Source organism: Heteronotia binoei, chromosome 2, assembly GCF_032191835.1.
Source record: "Heteronotia binoei isolate CCM8104 ecotype False Entrance Well chromosome 2, APGP_CSIRO_Hbin_v1, whole genome shotgun sequence".
NCBI classification, from domain to species: Eukaryota; Metazoa; Chordata; class Lepidosauria; order Squamata; family Gekkonidae; genus Heteronotia; species Heteronotia binoei.
In genome coordinates, this window is record NC_083224.1 from 202,719,353 (window position 1) to 202,737,774 (window position 18,422).

General features: G+C 51.5%; 1 protein-coding gene across 1 annotated transcript in view; it reads right to left on the reverse strand.

Annotated features, from left to right (window-relative positions):
• ARHGAP45 (Rho GTPase activating protein 45) overlaps window positions 1-18,422 on the reverse strand; it is an 89,008-nt gene that overhangs the window by 15,862 nt on the left and 54,724 nt on the right. The window contains 8 exon segments of the mRNA XM_060232867.1: window positions 310-396; window positions 1,293-1,444; window positions 5,159-5,346; window positions 6,799-6,911; window positions 6,914-6,935; window positions 10,494-10,673; window positions 12,079-12,159; window positions 14,823-14,933. Of these exon segments, the coding sequence (XP_060088850.1) occupies window positions 310-396; window positions 1,293-1,444; window positions 5,159-5,346; window positions 6,799-6,911; window positions 6,914-6,935; window positions 10,494-10,673; window positions 12,079-12,159; window positions 14,823-14,933 (934 nt within the window).

Here is an 18,422-nt window from a genome sequence, read left to right on the forward strand (position 1 = left end):
AGCAGATGCAAGTGGAGAAGTGGGGAATCAAACCCGGTTCTCCCAGGTAAGAGTTCATGCGCTTCACCACTACACCAAACTGGCTCTCGAATTTGCTCTGAGTCCATTTTTCCACAGCTAAGACAAAAGTGTGTGAGCAGGAGGCTAAAAAACTGTGAGCTCACACTAACTCAGCTTAGAGGGAACACTGGTCCCAACAGTCCTATTCCATCCCCAAGGCCTGCAATGGAAGATGTCCTGCAGTAATGAATTTGGGGACCCCCCAGAAGGCAGAGCCAAGCCCTGAGGGACAGAATGCAGGTCAGCTACCTGAGCTTGTGGCCTGGGCCTTCGAGTTGCTTTTGGTCTCCGTGATGGACGTTGGCCAGGACTTGTGCACCTGATGACCCCGCCCACCTGAGAAGCCAATCAGAGCACAGGTTTAGTGGCCGTGCGGCTGGACTGGATGCTTTCTGCTGTGGCTTTGAGACTGAGCAGAATCTGAACCCAGGCCCTTCTGGGCAAAGCCTGCTACTACAACATCCTGGATCTTACCAGGATTCTGATGTGCAAGTACAGAATTTGGCATCTGGGTTTAGGATGATAAGCATGCACCATGCTGGCACGGGGCTTACAGAATTAGGGTTCCTTTGGCATAGTCATAGAATCATAGAACCAAGGAGTTGGAAGGGATCCCCAGGGTCATCAAGTCCAACCCCCTGCACGATGCAGGAAGCTCACAAATACCTCGCCCTCAGTTCACAGGAATAATAATAATAATAATGTTGGAAGGGACCTCCAGAGTCATCCAGTCCAACCCCCTGCACAATGCAGGAAACTCACAAATACCTCCCCCTAAATTCACAGGATCCTCATTGCTGTCAGATGGCCATCTAGCCTCTGTTTAAAAACCTCCAAGGAAGGAGAGCCCACCACCTCCCGAGGAAGCCTGTTCCACTGAGGAACTGCTCTAACTGTCAGGAAGTTCTTCCTAATGATGAGCTGGAAACTCTTTTGATTTAATTTCAACCCATTGGTTCTGGTCCTACCTTCTGGGGCCACAGAAAACAATTCCACACCATCCTCTAGATGACAGTCCTTCAAGTCCTTGAAGATGGTGGTATCACCTCCTCTCCAGGCTAAACATGCCCAACTCCTTCAATCTTTCCTCATAGGACTTGGTCTCCAGACCCCTCACTGTCTTTATTGCCCTCCTCGCTTGTCTTTTTTGCTTCAGAAGGCACGCCCTAAATGACACCCCCCTGGAGATGCAAACGTGCCCCCTTATGCATTTGTAGCTGGTAGCTGCTCACCTCGTCGCTCGACGGTGGCTGAACCGCTCTGCAGGGCTGCTGTTGCATCCCCTTCGGAGGCCACCTCCTCTTTTTCGGGCATATCAGAGCTGCTGGACACCGCAAGCTCACTGGCGCTGGAACTGCCTTTTCGTGCTCGGGGCAGCGGAGACCTGGAGGACAGGGAGTGATGCAGAAGCTCCACGGAAAGGCTTTCGTGACTAACCCTTTGTTGAAATCTGCGCGATGGCCTGCCCCACTTCTCCACCGATCCAAACCGCAGACGGGGAATAGCATATCGTAGAGAACTGGCATGGTGTGATGCCTACAGTCTTGTGCTAGGAGCTGGGCGATCCAGATTCAAACTTCAACTCTGCCATTGAAGCTCACTGGGTGACTGTGGCCCTGTCTCCCTCTCTGAATCTGACCTACCTCACAGGGTTGTTGTGAGGAAAACATGGTCACAGGAGAACCTATCTACAGCCCCGAGCTCCTTAGAACAGTGGTTTTTAACAGTTCGGTTAGGGGCAGGACGATTTGGAAGAAACCCTGTGTCATGATCTGTGCTGTGAGACAGAGGCCCAGTGGGCCCAGGGAGCTTGTGGAGCCTGTGTCGCAGTAGGAAAAGACAGCCTACAATCCCCAGAATGCTTGGTGCTAGTTTCAACCAATCAGTGTGCAAGTAGGCTCTGAGGGGAATTGTTTAAAAGCTCTCTCAGGAAACCGATGCTGTTCTTTCCTCCTGAGAGGCCAAGCTGGAAGGACAGCTGCTGTTTAGGAGGAAGAGCCTCGCTCTGAGGGAGAGCGGGAGCAGGCTGAGGCCTGGGGCCTAACAGTTTAGTCATGTTAGGGACTTTATGTTTATTTTCCTCCCCCCACATTACTAAACTTTCAAAGCACCGTATTTGTTCACTTGCCCTTTATTGATTTTCCTGTCTAAAATAAACTTTTTCGCCGTTCTTTGTCCCTCTGCCTGGTCTACACACCTATTTTCTTGGCCAAAGCAAGGGCTCTGAAGGGCTTGCGAGGGGACTCTGGGCTGGGCTTCCCAACCCTCCCGCCCTGGCGGGGGACCCCAGGATTTCCAGCCTCTTCTCCCGCTCCCCAAAAAACGGAAGCGGGGGGAGGGGGGGAACGGCGCCAAGGGGCGTTTCCAAAGATGCCGCCTCTTCTCCGTAGCTGCTCCTCTGGCAGGCGACGTTTGAACACAAGCCAGCCGGGCAGACGGTCAGCTGCACCGCGAGGCTCCCGAGCGGAACCACACGCAGCTGACTGGGCCTCAGGCCGCTCCCTGCTCTCTGGGGGTGGGGGTCGCCCCTGGAAGGCTCTTTGGAGCAAAGCTGCTCCAGGAACAGGCGGTCGCTCTCGGCGTTCGACTACCTGGGCTGGGGGTCGTTGGCCGGCTGGGAACGATGCGCTCGGCGCAATAAGCCTATAGGCATGCGCAGGAGGGCTGTGCGCAGGGAGGCGGGTGCATGCTCTGTGTGGCACGTCGCGTCCTGGGACATGTCGGCGGTGCTTGGGGTGACGGTGCTGCTGTCGGCCGGCGTTCACATCCAGCAGAGCCGTCTCAGAGAGGCAAGTGGAGGCCCCTGCCCCGTTCGCCGGCGGAGGCCAAGCCGCATCCCACCCCCCACTCCCGTCACGAGTGCAGGGTCGCGCAGCATTTGACCTGCGCAACTCCTTGCCACAAGACGTGGCACTAGGGTTGCCAATCCCCAGGTGGGGGCAGGGGATCCCCTGGTTTGGAGGCCCTTGCCCCACTTCAGGGTCGTCAGAAAGTGGGGGGAGGGGAGGGGGAGGGAAATATCTGCTGTTATAACTCTGTTATTACTCTGTAATAACTGTTATTCCCTATGGAGATTTATTCCCATAGAAAATCATGGAGAATTGATCCATGGGTATCTAGGGCTCTGGGGGGGGGGGCTGTTATTTGGGGTAGAGGCACCAAATCTTCAATATAGCATCTAGTGCCTCTTCCGAAAATACCCCCCAGGTTTCAAAAAGATTGGACCAGGGGGTCCAAGCCCCAAAAGAAGGTGCCCCTATCCTTCTTTATTTCCTCTGGGAGGAAGGCATTTAAAAAGGTGTGCCGTCCCTTTCAATGTGATGGCCAGAACTCCCTTTGGAGTTCAATGATGCTTGTCACAGCCTTGATCTTGGCTCCACCCCTAATGTCTCCTGGCTCCACCCCCAAAGTCCCCAGATATTTCTTGAATTGGACTTGGCAACCCTACTGTGGGCCATTCCAGAGTGGTGGCAGCGTCAGGTGGCACCCCCACCTGGGTCATGACACCTTGAATGAAACGTCTGTAGAAGTTTGCGAAACCCATAAAGCTCTGGAGTTGTTTCTGGGTTTGGGGGGCTTCCCACTCCAGCACTGCCTGGACCTTGGCTGGGTCCATGGTTATACCTCTCCCAGATACACGATATCCCAGGTAGTCTAGCCCCTTAGAAGAACAGTGGGATTTAAATTTGCCAGATTCTGGTCTACTCCATCTCAAAAGATATAGCACAGAACTGGGAAAAGTGCATCTGGGAAAAGGGCGGTATTTGTGAATTTCCTGTGTTATGCAGGGGTTGAACTAGATGATCCTGGAGGTCCCTTCCAACTCTAGGATTCTATGATCTAAGCTGTTAACGGTGAGTTTCTTTTTTCCCTTTTTGGTATTTTTATGTGCATGTGTGTGTGCACCTGGTAGTCATGGCGACCTCTGGTAACTGACCCCTCCTGGAGGACTGGAAGATATTCAGGGAGGTGGCTGAATAAAGCCTGCCCATGTCCTCCTGACTGCTGGTATTCCAAGGAGGTCTCCCATCAAGGTACCTGCCAGAGTCGACCCTGTTTAGCTTCCGAGATGTGGCCAGATTGGGCTTGCCTCGGCTATCCAGGTCAGGGCTAAAGGTGAATTTCATATAGAGTGGAATTGGAACTCAGGTCTCCTCCAGCCAGTGTTCCCTCTAAACTGAGATTTTTAGCCTCCGGCTCACACCTTTTTGACTTAGCTCAGGAAAAATGGCCCCAGAGCACACTAATTGATGCAGTAGCTCACAACTTTAATGCCAGTCACTCACAAAATAGAATTTTTGTTCACAAGACTCTGTAGCTTAGAGGGAACACTGCCTCCAGCCCTTAAGTATTTACTCCCAGAGCTTATGGATCTTTTTCTGAAAACCTCAGTCATGCAAACAGTGACTTCTACCAATCCATCTTCTTCCAAAGCAGCATGTACCCCCCTCCTGTGTTAACCTCACCACAGCCCTGTGAAGTAGGCAAGGCTGAGAGAATTACAGTAATGGCTCCAGTGTTGCCCAGTGAGCTTCATGGCTAAGTAGGGATCTGAATGCGAGTTTCCCTGGTCCTTCCTCCAGTCTTTCACACCACCAACCAGGGCTTTTTTTGTAGCAGGAACTCCTTTGCATATTAGGCCACACACTCCTGATGTAGCCAATCCTCCAAGACCTTACAAGGCTCTTATTAGAGGGCATAGTGTAAGCTCCAGGAGGATTGGCTACATCAGGAGTGTGTGGTCTAATATGCAAAGGACTTCCTGCTACAAAAAAAGCCCTGCCACCAACCTAAAGGCAATTTGTATAATTTTTTGCATTGATTTTGCTTATAGTCTGGTTCACAATATAGTAGTTTTGATAATATTGTTATTTGTGGTATTTGATTGAAGCTGGTGATCACGGAAGCTTTGTGCTTATGTCTTTGCTACCTATTACTGTGATTCTCTTGTGTGGTTGCTTACCAACCTAAAGACAGCTTCTATTGCTCTGGACTTCAGAACCCAGTTGTGAATGACTGCAGATGATGCTGGGGAAGCTGGATTGACTCTGGATTTGACAGAGACACAAGAGCGCAGGCTGATGCACATGAAACGTACCCGTTGTGTGCCATGTAGGGCTCAAAGTTGTACAGGGTCTCCGGTTCGTCTCCCCTCTGCAGCCGCCTGGCCCTGGAGGCGTACTGCTGCCCCGGGTCGTAGAGTTTGCTGCTCTCACACAGGGTCTGGAAGTGGACGGGCAGGGGAGCTGTCTGGATGTGCATAATCTGGTAGAAGGCGATGGTGGCCTGGATGCAAGGAGAGAGGAGGGAGACAGTAAAACAGGAGCTTTGAAATTGGAGCTTTTGGGGGCCCTGAGAAATGGATGTCTGCCCTGAGAACAGAAATGGTGATCTGACAGATGGAAGCGCAAGCAGAGCTTTGTGTCTGCTGCAATGGGATGAGAAAAGTCTGCAGGGTGTTGGGTTAGGCACGGAATTCTGTTTCCTGAGAGTCTCAGCTCCCCCACTTCCCCCGGTTCAATTTTCTAGTTTTCATGGCTATGAAGATACAGCATTCTATAAGCTGTGCTCTTTTGAACTCACCAGTATGTATTCTCTATGTAGGGAGTTTATCTTGCAGCTTTTTATATTGATCATATTGTCTTGTTGTATCTACCTCTTGAACTTTGCCTGTTTGAATCGGATCCTAGGATGTGTTGTGATAGGTTTTTGTCTGGGGTGAAGGGGGATCTAAAGGCCTAAGATTTTGTGAACATTTGACTGCACTTGTTATATATTGTTTTTAAAAGTTTAATTAAAAAAAAGAGAATGAAAAAAAAGATACAGATGAGCAGGGCTTTTTTTTGTAGAAAAAGCCCAGCAGGAACTCATATGTATATTAGGCCACACCCCGACGTCACCATTGTTTCACACAGGGCTTTTTGTAAAAAAAAAAAGCCCAACAGGGACTCATTTGCATATTAGGCCATAACCCCTGGCATAACTATTGTTTCGCACAGGGAATTTTGTAGAAAAAGCCCAGCAGGGACTCATTTGCATATTAGGCCATGCCCCCTGACATAACTATTGTTTCACACAGGGGATTTTGTAGAAAAAGCCCAGCAGGAACTCATTTGCATATTAGGTCACACCTCTTGATGCTAAACTAGCCAGAACTGAGTTCCTGCTTTAAAAAAGCCCTGCAAGCTGAGAGAGGGTGGCTTGAATTGCAGAAGCAGTCAGAAAAAAGACGTGGCAAATGCGCATTCTGCAAATTAAGCAACTTGAGTAATGGACAGTTTGCAGAGCTGAGCTCTTCTGGGTGCAGAATCTTGACTATACAATTTCAGGGGCTTTTTTTTTAAAAAAAGAGCAGAGTAGACATAACCCTCCATTTCTCAGCTAACCACGCCAGAGGGCAAGCATCGCCACCCTTGAGAGTTTCCTCCCTGTGCTTGTACCATCAATGCAAAAGGAAGTACCACTTTTTGAATGCAAAATTAGCCGTGGAACTCAGAGCCCCATACCTGCCATTCATTCAGATGGCCTGAAAAGAGAATTAGACTCATCAGAGAGAGACGATAGGTCTATCAGCGGTCACGAGCCATAACGGCTGATTGGCTGCTGGCAGGTTCAGAGGCAGTGTATCCACAGTATGATAATGGAGGGAGACAAGGGTTGAGAAGGCCGCTTCTGGCCACATACACAGACAAGAAGGAGCATCCTGATTAACTTCCAGGAAGGACAAGCCAGACTCACCGATTTGATGATTTGGTCACTCTGCTTAACCACCTCGTGGATCTGCCGAAGGGCGTTCACCTTCATGTCCTCCAGCTCTTGCTTCTGGGTGTTGGCGTCTGCGATGCAGGTCGATACGTCGCCATGGCCTCGTCCGCCTATAATCAGTGGGAAGTTGGAAAGATCGAGAGGCAGAAGACAGACTACAAAGGGCACCCACACACCTAGCGATGGGGACTGGCACTAGCATTGCAGTGATTTCTCATCCAGGCCGTGGCTAAGGATCACAGAATCACAGGGTTGGAAGGGGCCATCTAGTCCAAACCTCTGCTCAGTGCAGGATCAGCCTAGAGCAGGGGTGTCAAACATGTGGCCCAGGAGCCAAATCAGTTCTCTGGAGGGCTCCTATCAGGCCCCCAAGCAATTGGCTGCCATCTGCTTCCTTCTCCCTCTCTCTTGCTTCCTTCTGCATCACAGCTTGCTTTACCAGGCTTGCTCAATTGCACAGGAGCTACAGAGAAAAAACTCTATTTTCTCTATTAGCTGAGGCTCCTTCCTTGGGGAGGAAGGGGGGGGAGGAATAGCTTGCTTTGCCAGGCTCCCTCAATCACACAACAGAGCTACTGAGCCAAGCCTCTCTTCCTTTTATTGGCTAAGGCTCCTCCCCCTCCTGATCTCCTGGGGAAGGAGGGAAAGAGCCAGAGCTTCCGTTGCTGGGAGAGACGGTGGCTCAGTGGTAGAGCATCTGCTTGGGAAGCAGAAGGTCCCAGGTTCAATTCCCGGCATCTCCCAAAAAGGTGTGAAAAACCTCAGCTTGAGACCCTGAAGAGCCGCTGCCAGTCTGAGTAGACAATACTGACTTTGATGGACTAAGGCAGCTTCATATGTTCATATGCCCAGTTCCCTGGATTGCACGGGAGAAATACAAAGAAAGCATCTTTAAGACCAACATGTTTTATTTTAAGCTTTTAAAAAGTCTTTGTGTTTGTCTGTGTCCTTTATGAAGTTTATATATCTCTGCTACCTGGCATTACAATTTGTGACAAGGTCTTATTTATGTCAGCTCTGGCCCTCAACACCCCTGGCTAGGCATCGCTGACCAGTGTTGGTCCAGCGGCTGCTTAAAGACTGCCAGTGAGGGGGAGCTCCCCACCTCCCTAGGGAGCTGATTCTGCTGCTGAACAACTCTGTCAAAACGTTTCCCTTAATATCCAGCCGGTACCTTAAATCCATCCTTGAGAGTCCTCACCCCTGGTGCTGTCATGATCCTGGGCCTAGCGAGGCCTGCCTAGGAGTTACTGGGAAGAGCCTACATCTCCCAGGATCCCCTATGTCCCTCTGATTGGGTGGCCAGGTTTTGGAGGGAAACTGGCCCAGAGGCCTGGGCCCAGGAAGGGGGTGTTCTTTCCCTGGAAGGCTGAGCTGGAGGCAGGCTGGAGCCTGGAGAGCTTGAAGCAGGGGTAAGTGTTGGTATTAGAGTAGGGACTGTATAGATAGACGCGTTAGGGCATTTGGTTATTTTTTCCCTTCACTTCTTTTACTGTTTTATGCACCTTGTTTGTTCTATTGCACTGACCTTTAAATAAACCATTTTCCCCCCTGTTGTTAACTCTGCCTGGTCCTCACGCCCATTATTTGGCCTAAGGTAAGGGAGTCCTGGAAGCACTTGGGAAGGAACTCTGGGCCTTCTCAAGGGAGACCCTTAACTAGGGTTGCCAAGTTCAATTCCAGAAATATCTGGGGACTTTGGGGGTGGAGCCAGGAGACTTTGGGGGTGGAGCCAGGAGACACTGGGGCGGAGCCAGGAACAAGGGTGTGACAAGCATAATTGAACTCCAAAGGGAGTTCTGGCCATTATATCTAAAGGGACGGCACACCTTTTAAAATGTCTTCATTCCCTCCACCAGGCGCTCTCCTGGGCCTCGAAAGCGGCGGCCTTGGCATGGTGGGGGTGGTGGCCGAGCTGCTGCAGGCTGGGCTGGCGGAGGCGCGGCAGCGGCAGCTGGGGGTGACGGGAGGCGGCCAGCTGCTTATGAACATATGATGCTGCCTTATACTGAATCAGACCCTTGGTCCAAGACCGCACTCTGCACATGCCCCAGAGCCTCCTCCCGCTCCCCAGCTGCCAAGCGCGAGCCCTTCCCCGGCTCACGGGCCGCCCTGCTCCTTGCCTCCTCATCCCCCGCAGAGCCAAGTGGCGCGTCTTTGCGCGGCTGAAAACTAAGCACCCCAAACCGCGGGCATCTCCGCCCACCCTTGCAGCCCCCTGCCCTCCACGGCAGGCCACCCACCCCCTGCACCCCTGAGCGCGGCACTGCATGCCCCCCCCCCCCGCTTTCGCTCCGCCGACCCCCCCCTGCAGCTAGGCACAGCCCCCATCGCCCATCTGGCAGAAAGCAACGCCCGACCGCCTCCCGGGCCAGCTCTCCGATCCCCGGGCAGCCAGGGAGGGCTCAGCAGCCGGCAGCCCGCGAGGGGCTCACACTCCCGTCCCTGGCCGGCATGCTCCCGTAGGCGGGCGGGGGCGCTGAAGACGGGCTCGCCGGCCGTAGGGGGGGCGCTGCGGCGGCTGCTGCAGGCTTGCCGCGCTCCTGGCCTCCCTCCACCCTTCCCTTCTCTGAGCGGGCAACGCTGCTGAGGGCGAGACGGAGCGGGCGCTGCCGCTGCGCTGCCGCCTCTTCTTCGCTTCCCAAGCAGAGAAGCGGCTCCTAGATGGGGCGGCTCGCCATGCTTTTTGGCGCCCTTCCCCCCCTCCCCCCCCGCTTCCATTTTTGGGGGGAGCGGGGGAAGAGGCTGGAAACCCTGGTTTCCCCCGCCAGGGCGGGAGGGTTGGGACCCCTACCCTTAACCCAGAGTGGTGGCAGCAGTTGGTAACACCCCCCTGAGTCATGACAGCTGCCCTCAGGAACAGCTCCCTGCCCTCCTCTAAGGGACAGCCCTTCAAAAACTTAGAGACCAATCCTGTCCTCCCTCAAGCTCCTCTTCTCCAGATTTGAACATTTCCAAATCTCTCGACCTTTGGGAAAACTCTTCACCCAGAAAAGAAACATGAAACTGCCTTCTACTGAATCAGACGGTTGGTCCATCAAGGTCAGTATTGTCTGCTCAGACTGGCAGCTGCTCTCACGGGTCTTTGTTATCCTGCTCCTTTTCAGCTGGAGATGCCAAGGATTGAACATGGGAGCTTCTGCAAGCTAAGCAGATGCTCTATCACTGAGCCACAGTACACCATTCCTTTTGTCTCCATATCAAGACTGGCGGCCAGAGCTACATATTTTTTTGAGTGGGGAAAAAACCAAAAAATGTGCCCCCACTCAAAAAATGAGGGGACCCATAGGCGATCTGACAATCCCCCCCCCCCCCCCCATTTAAACACCCCACCACTCTGTCGGCTGGCTTGGAGAAAGTATTTCTCTCTTTAGATCACTTCTCCAAGCCTAGTCAGCTAGCAGCTTGGGGAATACATTTCAAGTTGCTTTCATTCCACCTCTCCTTCCCCATCTATTTGCTCTCCTTCCTTCCTTCCTGCCTCCCTCCCTCTTGCAGCTCTCAAACATCTGATGTTTATGTCTTGTGGTTCTCAAATATCTGAAATTTATTCTGTGTGGCTCTTCCATTGTGCAAGTTTGGTCTACAGAATGGTACCCTGTGGAGGTCCCTCTCCAGCTCCACCCCCAAATCTCCAGGAATTTCCCAACCTGGTGTTGGCAACCCACCTTGTTCCTGGCTTCATCCTCCAGCCGCCTCCTCTTGTCCAGGGCCTTGGTGGTGGCCGTGCTGCTGGCCGCCTGCTGCTCTTCTTCAGCTTTGACTGTCCCAGATTTCGCCTTCTCAAGCTCCTCTGAGCGCTGCATGTACAACTGCTTGGCTTTGCGCAGGTTGCTCTCAGCTTCTTGCTGCAGGGGGAAATGGCAGCAGCCCTCAATGACTGGCAAGTGAAAGCCACTATTTCCCTCTCTGCTGCCATCCACTGTAGCAAATTCTTACACTGCATGGCCTCCTGGGCTGCTGGCCCAGTTTGCGCCTTCTTGCATGACCACCACCCTGCAGGAAGACTTCTTTCCCCAAAGCATTCATCCACTTGCAATGCGCACTATGGCCTGCTTTGCAGGGCTGTTGTGGGGCATAAAGAGCCCCATGGTGCAGAGTGGTAAAGCTGCAGTACTGAAGTCCTAAGCTCTGCTCACAACCTGAGTTCAATCCCAGTGGAAGCTGGGTTCAGGTGGCTGGCTCGAGGTTGACTCAGCCTTCCGTCCTTCAGAGGTCGGTAAAATGAGTACCCAGCTTGCTTGGGGGGGGGGGAGAAACTGTAGATGACTGGGGAAGGCAATGGCAAACCACCCCGTAAAAAGTCAGCTGTGAAAACATTGTGATGCAACATCACTCCAGAGTTGGAAACGACTGGTGCTTGCACAGGGGACTACCCTTACTTTTTTTTGTGGGGCTTAGAGATCTCCCAGAATTACAACTTCTCTTTGGACCAATAAGATCAGTTCAGGAAAAAACGGCTGCTTAGGAGGGCAGACTCTATACCATTAGGCCCTCCGTTCCCCAAATCCCGCCCTCTCCATGATCCACCCCCAAGTCTCCAGAAATTTCTCTAAACTGGAGCTGACAATACTATCCTCACCCTCCACCCTGCCAGGTCTTCCCTGGCTTCCAGTGGGGGGCTCCCGGGTCTGTCCTTGGGATGTCTTCTTTGCATGCTCAACGGGATGACATCACCCGGAACTGACATCATCATGCTGGGCATGTTGCACATTGATGCTCCAGCATTTTGGTCAAAAACTTTATGGTAACCATAGAGTTTTTGCCAAATTGCAGGGTCCCCTCCCATATCACCACCATGATGATGTCACCCGGAAGCGATGTCATCACACATAGTGCATGGACACTCTAGCATTTTGGTCAAAAACTCTATGGTAACCATTGAGTTTTTGCCAAATTGCTAGAGCGCCCAAGCTCTATGTGCCCTTTGTGATAACTTTGCTTCCGGCTGACATCATCATGATGGTGACATGGGAGAGGACCCTGCAATTTGGCAAAAACTCTATGGTTACCATAATGTTTTTGATCAAAATGCTAGAGCATGGATGTGCAACATGCCCAGCATGATGATGTCAGTTCCGGGTGATGCTTCTGGGTGACATCATCTTGATGGTAGCATGGGAGGGGGCTGTTTGGGGGTGGGGCTTCCCCCACCAGCCAACTGACTGGCGATGGATTGGAGCCCCTGAAATTGTGGGGAAACCCACCCTGACTGGCACTCCTGTGAACCAAGAGAGGCCCTGGGTTTCCTACCAGCTTCCTTTGTGCTCGGTGCCAGTGTTCTTTGATCTCTTTGCGTCGCTTTTCATGTTCAAGACGTCTTGCTGTCAGTGGCTGGCAGGACAGGAAACAGGAGAAATGCAAATAAGGAACAGGGCAGACATTCCAGCAACCCTGGGTCAGATATTGCAGATGTGGTTCAAAGACAATGTCTGTGTCTTCTTTCATGTGACCATTTAACTCTTTCCTTGAACTCAAGCAGAGGTTGAGAGGGGGCGGGACTGTCCCTCTTAAATGCGACTCTGCGCCAACCACATATATACTAGGGCAGGGGTTCCCAACCTTTTTGACCCTGTAGGAGTCTTTGAAATGCTAACACAAGGGGGTAGGCAGAACCACAAAATGGCTGCCAGAGGAGGTGGAGCCAACCACACAACATCACCCTGAGAGTAAATCTCCGGCATTTCGGACAGGCCTCATTTTGGGCATGAGCTCACAGGAGCAGAGTTCTGGAACCCCTAAATTTTATTGTGCTCTCCCCTCCCTCCCTGCAAATACTTGCTTCTGGGCTCCATTGTTCAAACCCTCGTGATAATTTTGCTGAACTCTTAAGATCTGACAAACTTTCTTGTATTTTTCCACACAAAAAATGGGGAAATAACCCACACATACAAAACAGACAGATGGAAATCTTCATCATGCCAATGTGGCCACATAGAAGAAAGTAATTTAAAGAGTATGATGGGAGTCAGATTTATTATAGTCTTGCTTAAACTCAGGGAGCCCCCTTTTTTTCTCTATAGTACTGACCTTTTAAAATGAGCATATTACATAGAAGAAGGGGTGGAATTCTAGCAGGAGCTCCTTTGCATATTAGGCCACACCCACCTGATATAGCCAATCCTCCAAGAGCTTACAAAAAAGAGCCTTGTAAGCTCTTTGAAGACTGGCTACATCAGGAGTGTGTGGCCTAATATGCGAAGGAGCTCCTGCTAGAATTCCACCCCTGCATAGAAATATTTTCTTGTGTACACTCAGTTCACTTTCAGCTATTTGGTGATGATCTGTGGGTCCCTGGAGTTTCCTACCCATCAAAAAGCATTTTCTCTAGATAGCTGGCATGTACTCCCTTCAGCAGTGCTGGAAGGAAGGTATAGAAGGACTCCTTTGTTAGAAAGGGTCTGTCCCTGTGGTGCTGGTGTAGTAGAAACAACTGAGCATGTTCTGTTCTCTTGTCAGTTTTACTAGGAAATATGTGCTGAGTTTACTCTCCCTCTGGTCAGGAAGTTTCCAGACTGTTCTGACTCGGAGCTTTTAAGGAAGCTTCTCATGGGCATTAATGTTCAGATTACAGCTTCTTGCGCAAGGTTTTTTGCTGCTGCCTGTTCAGTTCATAAGGATATTTTATGTAATACTCTAGTTTCCTGTCTATTTTAATTTGTTTTTATATCCCATGTAACAATGGACGGACCACTTTTAAAACTCTTAGCAGTGCGTATAATGATCTGTGCTGGTCATAGACCGTAAGAAATAAACTGACGATCTGTAGGCTGCAGAGCCAGCTGCCACCAAGGCTCAGCTTGGAGAGGGCATTGTCTTTTTAAATCACTTCTCCAAGTACAGCCAGCCAACAGCTTGGAGAATGCATGTAAAGTTAAAATCGCTCTCTTTTCACCTCTCCCTTCCTCCTCTCAACTATTTGCCTTCCTTCCTTCCTTCCTTCCTTCCTTCCTTCCTTCCTTCCTTCCTTCCTTCCTTCCTTCCTTCCTTCCTTCCTTCCTGTCTCACGGCTCCCAAACATCTGACATTTATTCTGTGTGGCTCTCACATTAAGCAGGTTTGGCCTGCCCTGCAGAAAATGGCTGCTTTGGAGGGTGGACTCGATGGCTTTGCACCCCACTGCGTTCCCCAACCCTCTCCAAACCCCTCTCTCCTCAGGTTCCCCTCCCCAAATCTCCAGGAATTTCCTAGCTCAGAGCTGGCAACCCTAGGACTCCCTGCTTGTAGGTTTTGCAGGGAGTGGGAGGCAGCTAAAGACCTGGAAGTTCAGACCCAGTATGGCTCTTCTGAAATCTCATTAAAAATGTTTTGATTGGCTTATAGATCAAGATGGGCAGCTGTGTTAGTTCATCTATAGCAGGAGAAAAGAGCAAGAGTTTAACAGCATCTTCAGGACTACAGGCACCTTAGGCAGGCCATTCCACATGGTGGAGGAACAACAGACAAAAAAACACCTGTATGAGCAGTTCCTGATTTTGCCCATTTGTAGGTTGGCACCTGCAGAAAGCCCCTGCTCAGATGAGCAAAGGTATCATGGCAGAACATAGGGGGAGAGGTGGATTTGCAGATATGATTTATTAGGTATGATTAGACCAGGGTGGACAAACTGTGGCTTGAAGCCCCCACTGCACCGTCAGCTGACTTGGAGAAGGCATTTGTCTCTTTAAATCACTTCTTCAAGCCAAGACAACTGGTGGCTTGGAGAATGCATTTAAAGTTAAAGTTGCTTTCTTTCCACCTCTCCCACCCCCACCTATTTGTCTCCCTCCCTCCCTTCCCTCCCTCAAGCATCTGACATTCATGTCTTGTGACTTTCAGACATCTGACATTTTTGCGTTGCAGCTCTCAAATATCTGACTCTTACATAAAGAAAGTTTGGCCACCACACTGATGGAATTGGCTCCACAGAATCTAGGCCTTGTGCTCTAATCGCTACCCAGCATTGCACGGGGAGGGAAGAATCCCTCCCTGGATGCTCCCCCTCCAACTGCTTTTACCTGCAAGAAGGCTTCCATTCGCAAGTTGTTGGTGGCTTGCAGACAATTTGTGCTGTACTCCAAGTCTTGCTCCAGGGCCAGCGAATAGATGGAGAGCAGAGGCATGTCCCGCTGAGGAGTTGGCAACAACGCACCATCAGGTCACATGAGAAGAAATGCCCTTTTGAAATACTGACTGGTTTCCTCCTATCCCATCCTCCAAGGGACTCGAGGCAGCCTGCATGGCTCCCTTTTCAATCAATCAATCAATCAATCAATTTTTATTTGTATCCCGCCCTCCCCGCCGAAGCAGGCTCAGGGCGGCTAACAACATAATCAATACATTAGTTTTACAAGGTATTTGAACATAACTAATTAACACATTAAAATTCTACTAAAACTCTAAAATCAACAAAATCATTAAAATTAATATACTGGTGCTATTGTATAGGTTTCACTAGCAGTTTCCCTTAGTCGGTGAAGGCCGATCGAAACAGGGTGGTCTTGCAGGCCCTGAGGAACTGTTCAAATTCCCACAGGGCCCGCAGATCCTCTGGAAGCTGGTTCCATAGGCGTGGAGCCATAACAGAGAAAGCCCGATCACAGGTACTCTGAAGCTTTACCTCTCTTGGCCCGGGGATAGTTAGCAAGTTCTTCCCAGCTGACCTCAGCGCTCTCTGCAGTTCGTATGGGGAAAGACGGTCCCTAAGGTAGGCAGGTCCTCGGCCATATAGGGCTTTAAAGGTAATAACAGCACTTTGTAACGAATCCGGTATATAACTGGCAGCCAGTGCAGTTCACGCAGCCCCGGCTGTATGTGCTCCCACTTTGGGAGCCCCAACAGTAGTCTAGCAGCCGCGTTCTGCACCAGCTGCAGCTTCCGGGTTCAGCACAAAGGCAGCCCCATGTAGAGGGCATTACAGTAATCCAGTCTCGAGGTGACCGTTGCATGAATCACTGTTGCCAGATCCCGACGCTCTAGGAAGGGAGCCAACTGCCTTGCCCGCCTCAGGTGAAAAACGGCTGACTTGGCAGTGGCTGCTATCTGGGCCTCCATTGATAATGAAGGCTCCAGTAAAACTCCCAGGCTCCTGACCCGGCACGCCGCTTTCAGCGGCACCCCGTCGAAGACCGGGAGAGATATTTCCCCTCCCAGAGCGCCCCGACCTAGGCAAAGGACTTCTGTCTTCGCTGGATTCAATTTCAGCCCACTCAGCCTTAACCAGGTTGCCACAGCCTGCAGAGCCAGGTCTAAGTTCTTTGGGACGCAGTCAGGTCGGCCGTCCATTAACAGATAGAGCTGGGTGTCATTCGCATACTGGTGACACCCAAGCCCATACCTCCTGACGATCTGGGCAAGGGGGCGCATATAGCTATTAAATAGCATCGGTGAGAGAACTGCTCCCTGGGGCACCCCACAATTTAGTGTGTGTCTCTGGGACAGCTCGCCCCCGATTGCCAACCTTTGTCCCTGATCCTCGAGGAAGGAGGAGAGCCATTGTAGGGCTGACCCCTTAACCCCAACATCAGCGAGGCAGCGGGTCAGTAACCGATGGTCGACTGTGTTGAACGCGGCCGACAGGTCTAACAACATCAGCACCGCCACACCGCCCCGATCCAGATGCCGCTGGAGGTCATCTGTCAAGGCGACCAGCACTGTCTCCGTTCCATGGCCCGGACGAAAGCCAGACTGGCAAGGGTCTAGGACGGAAGCGTCATCCAGAAAACCCTGCAACTGCAACTCCACTGCCCTCTCTATAATTTTACCTAAAACCGGTAAATTAGAGACCGGTCGGTAATTTGCCAATTCAGCTGGGTCTGCTGTACTTTTTTTCAGGACGGGGCGGACCAAAGCCTCTTTTAAGGGCGTTGGAAAACGCCCCTCCAAGAGGGATCTATTTATGATGTCCTGTAAAGGACATCTAAGCTCCCTTGGGCAGGATTTAATTAGCCAGGAGGGGCATGGGTCCAAATCACAAGTTGTTGGGTGCGCAGAGGAGAGGATTCCGTCAACTTCCTCCAGGCTGAGTGGGTTGAAATGATCCAGGACTAAACCAGAAGACAGGCACGGAGCCTCCAGTTCGTATACTGTATCCAATGTGATGGGCAGGTCCTGGCGGAGCGACGTGATTTTGTCTGCAAAGAATTTCGCAAAAGCCTCACAGCCTATTTCTAATTCTCTAATGTTTGGTCTGCCCTGTGGCAGTGTAGTTAAATGTCCAATTATTTTAAACAATTGTGCCGGGCGCGAATTTGCAGACATAATCCTGGCCGCGAAGTAATCTTTCTTCGTGGCCTTGACTGCCATCTCGTAAGACCTCATAAACGTTCTATAGGATGTTCTCGCCGCTTTGTCACGAGTGCGCCACCACTGCCTCTCTAGTTGTCGGAGTCCTTGTTTCAGCCAGCGTAACTCCATGGTATACCATGGAGCCAGCCTCAAACGAGGGCGCAGAGGACGTCGAGGTGCGATCTCGTTGATTGCCCCGGATAGCCGATCTTGCCAGGTATCGACCAGGGCATCAAGGGAATCGCCAGGGGGCCAGGGATCCCGAAGAGCCATTTGGAACCGTTCCGGGTCCATCAGGCTCCGCGGGCGAGCCAAAATAGGCTCTCCGCCCTTACAGGGTTGGGGTAGCGTCTCCATACGGGCCTTGAGGGCAAAGTGATCCAACCATGGCACCGCCTCTGTTGCGATATTGTTCACTTGAATCCTGGACGCAAAGATCAGATCTAATGTGTGTCCCGCCTGATGCATAGGAGTCGTGACAAATTGAGAGAGTCCCAGTGTCGCCATGGAAGACACTAGGTCCATTGCCTGAGTGGAGGCCGCGTCATCGGCATGGACATTGAAGTCGCCCAGGACCATAAGCCCTGGGTACTCCAACGCCCAGCCCGACACCGCCTCCACCAGGGATGGTAAGGCGCTGGCTGGTGCGTTAGGCAGACGGTACACCAGCCAGATCGCCAACCCCTCTCCGACATCCCACGCAAGGCCGGCACACTCAATTCCATCGATCGTTGGGGCCGGGAGAGCCCGGAAGGAGTAACCCTCCTGTATGAATAACACCACCCCTCCCCCCCGCCCGCTAATCCGCAATTAGTGAAAGACCGAGTAACTCGGGGGAGTCATCTGGGAGAGAGCCACCGTCTCCCCCTCTTGCACCCAGGTCTCGGTCACGCAAGCCAGGTCTACATCCTGTCGGAGCAGGAAATCTCTAAGGATCTCGGTCTTATTGTTTACAGACCTGGCATTACATAACACCAATGACGGACGCGGGCAATTTTCCTTGGTCCCACTTCCTGTCACCGTTGGGATGGGAAGTAGACTGGAAGGGGGCCGAGCACTGTTTTGTCTCGGCCTCCTTCCCTTACACCTCCGTCCATTCCCACCGTCATACCTTCCCCTCCCCAAGAGCACTGGAATCCCCTGGCTGGGCATCCACACCTATGCTCCGGTGGTTATATGGAATGGCCGTACTCACTTAGCCAAGTTCGCAGCGTAAGTCCCCAGTCCACCCTCACCCTCAGTTCCCAACTGTCTACTCACTCTAATTTAAACAATATAATCAACAAGACCCCCTAATCCTCTCTCCAATTGATTAGTCAAATAGTTCTCTC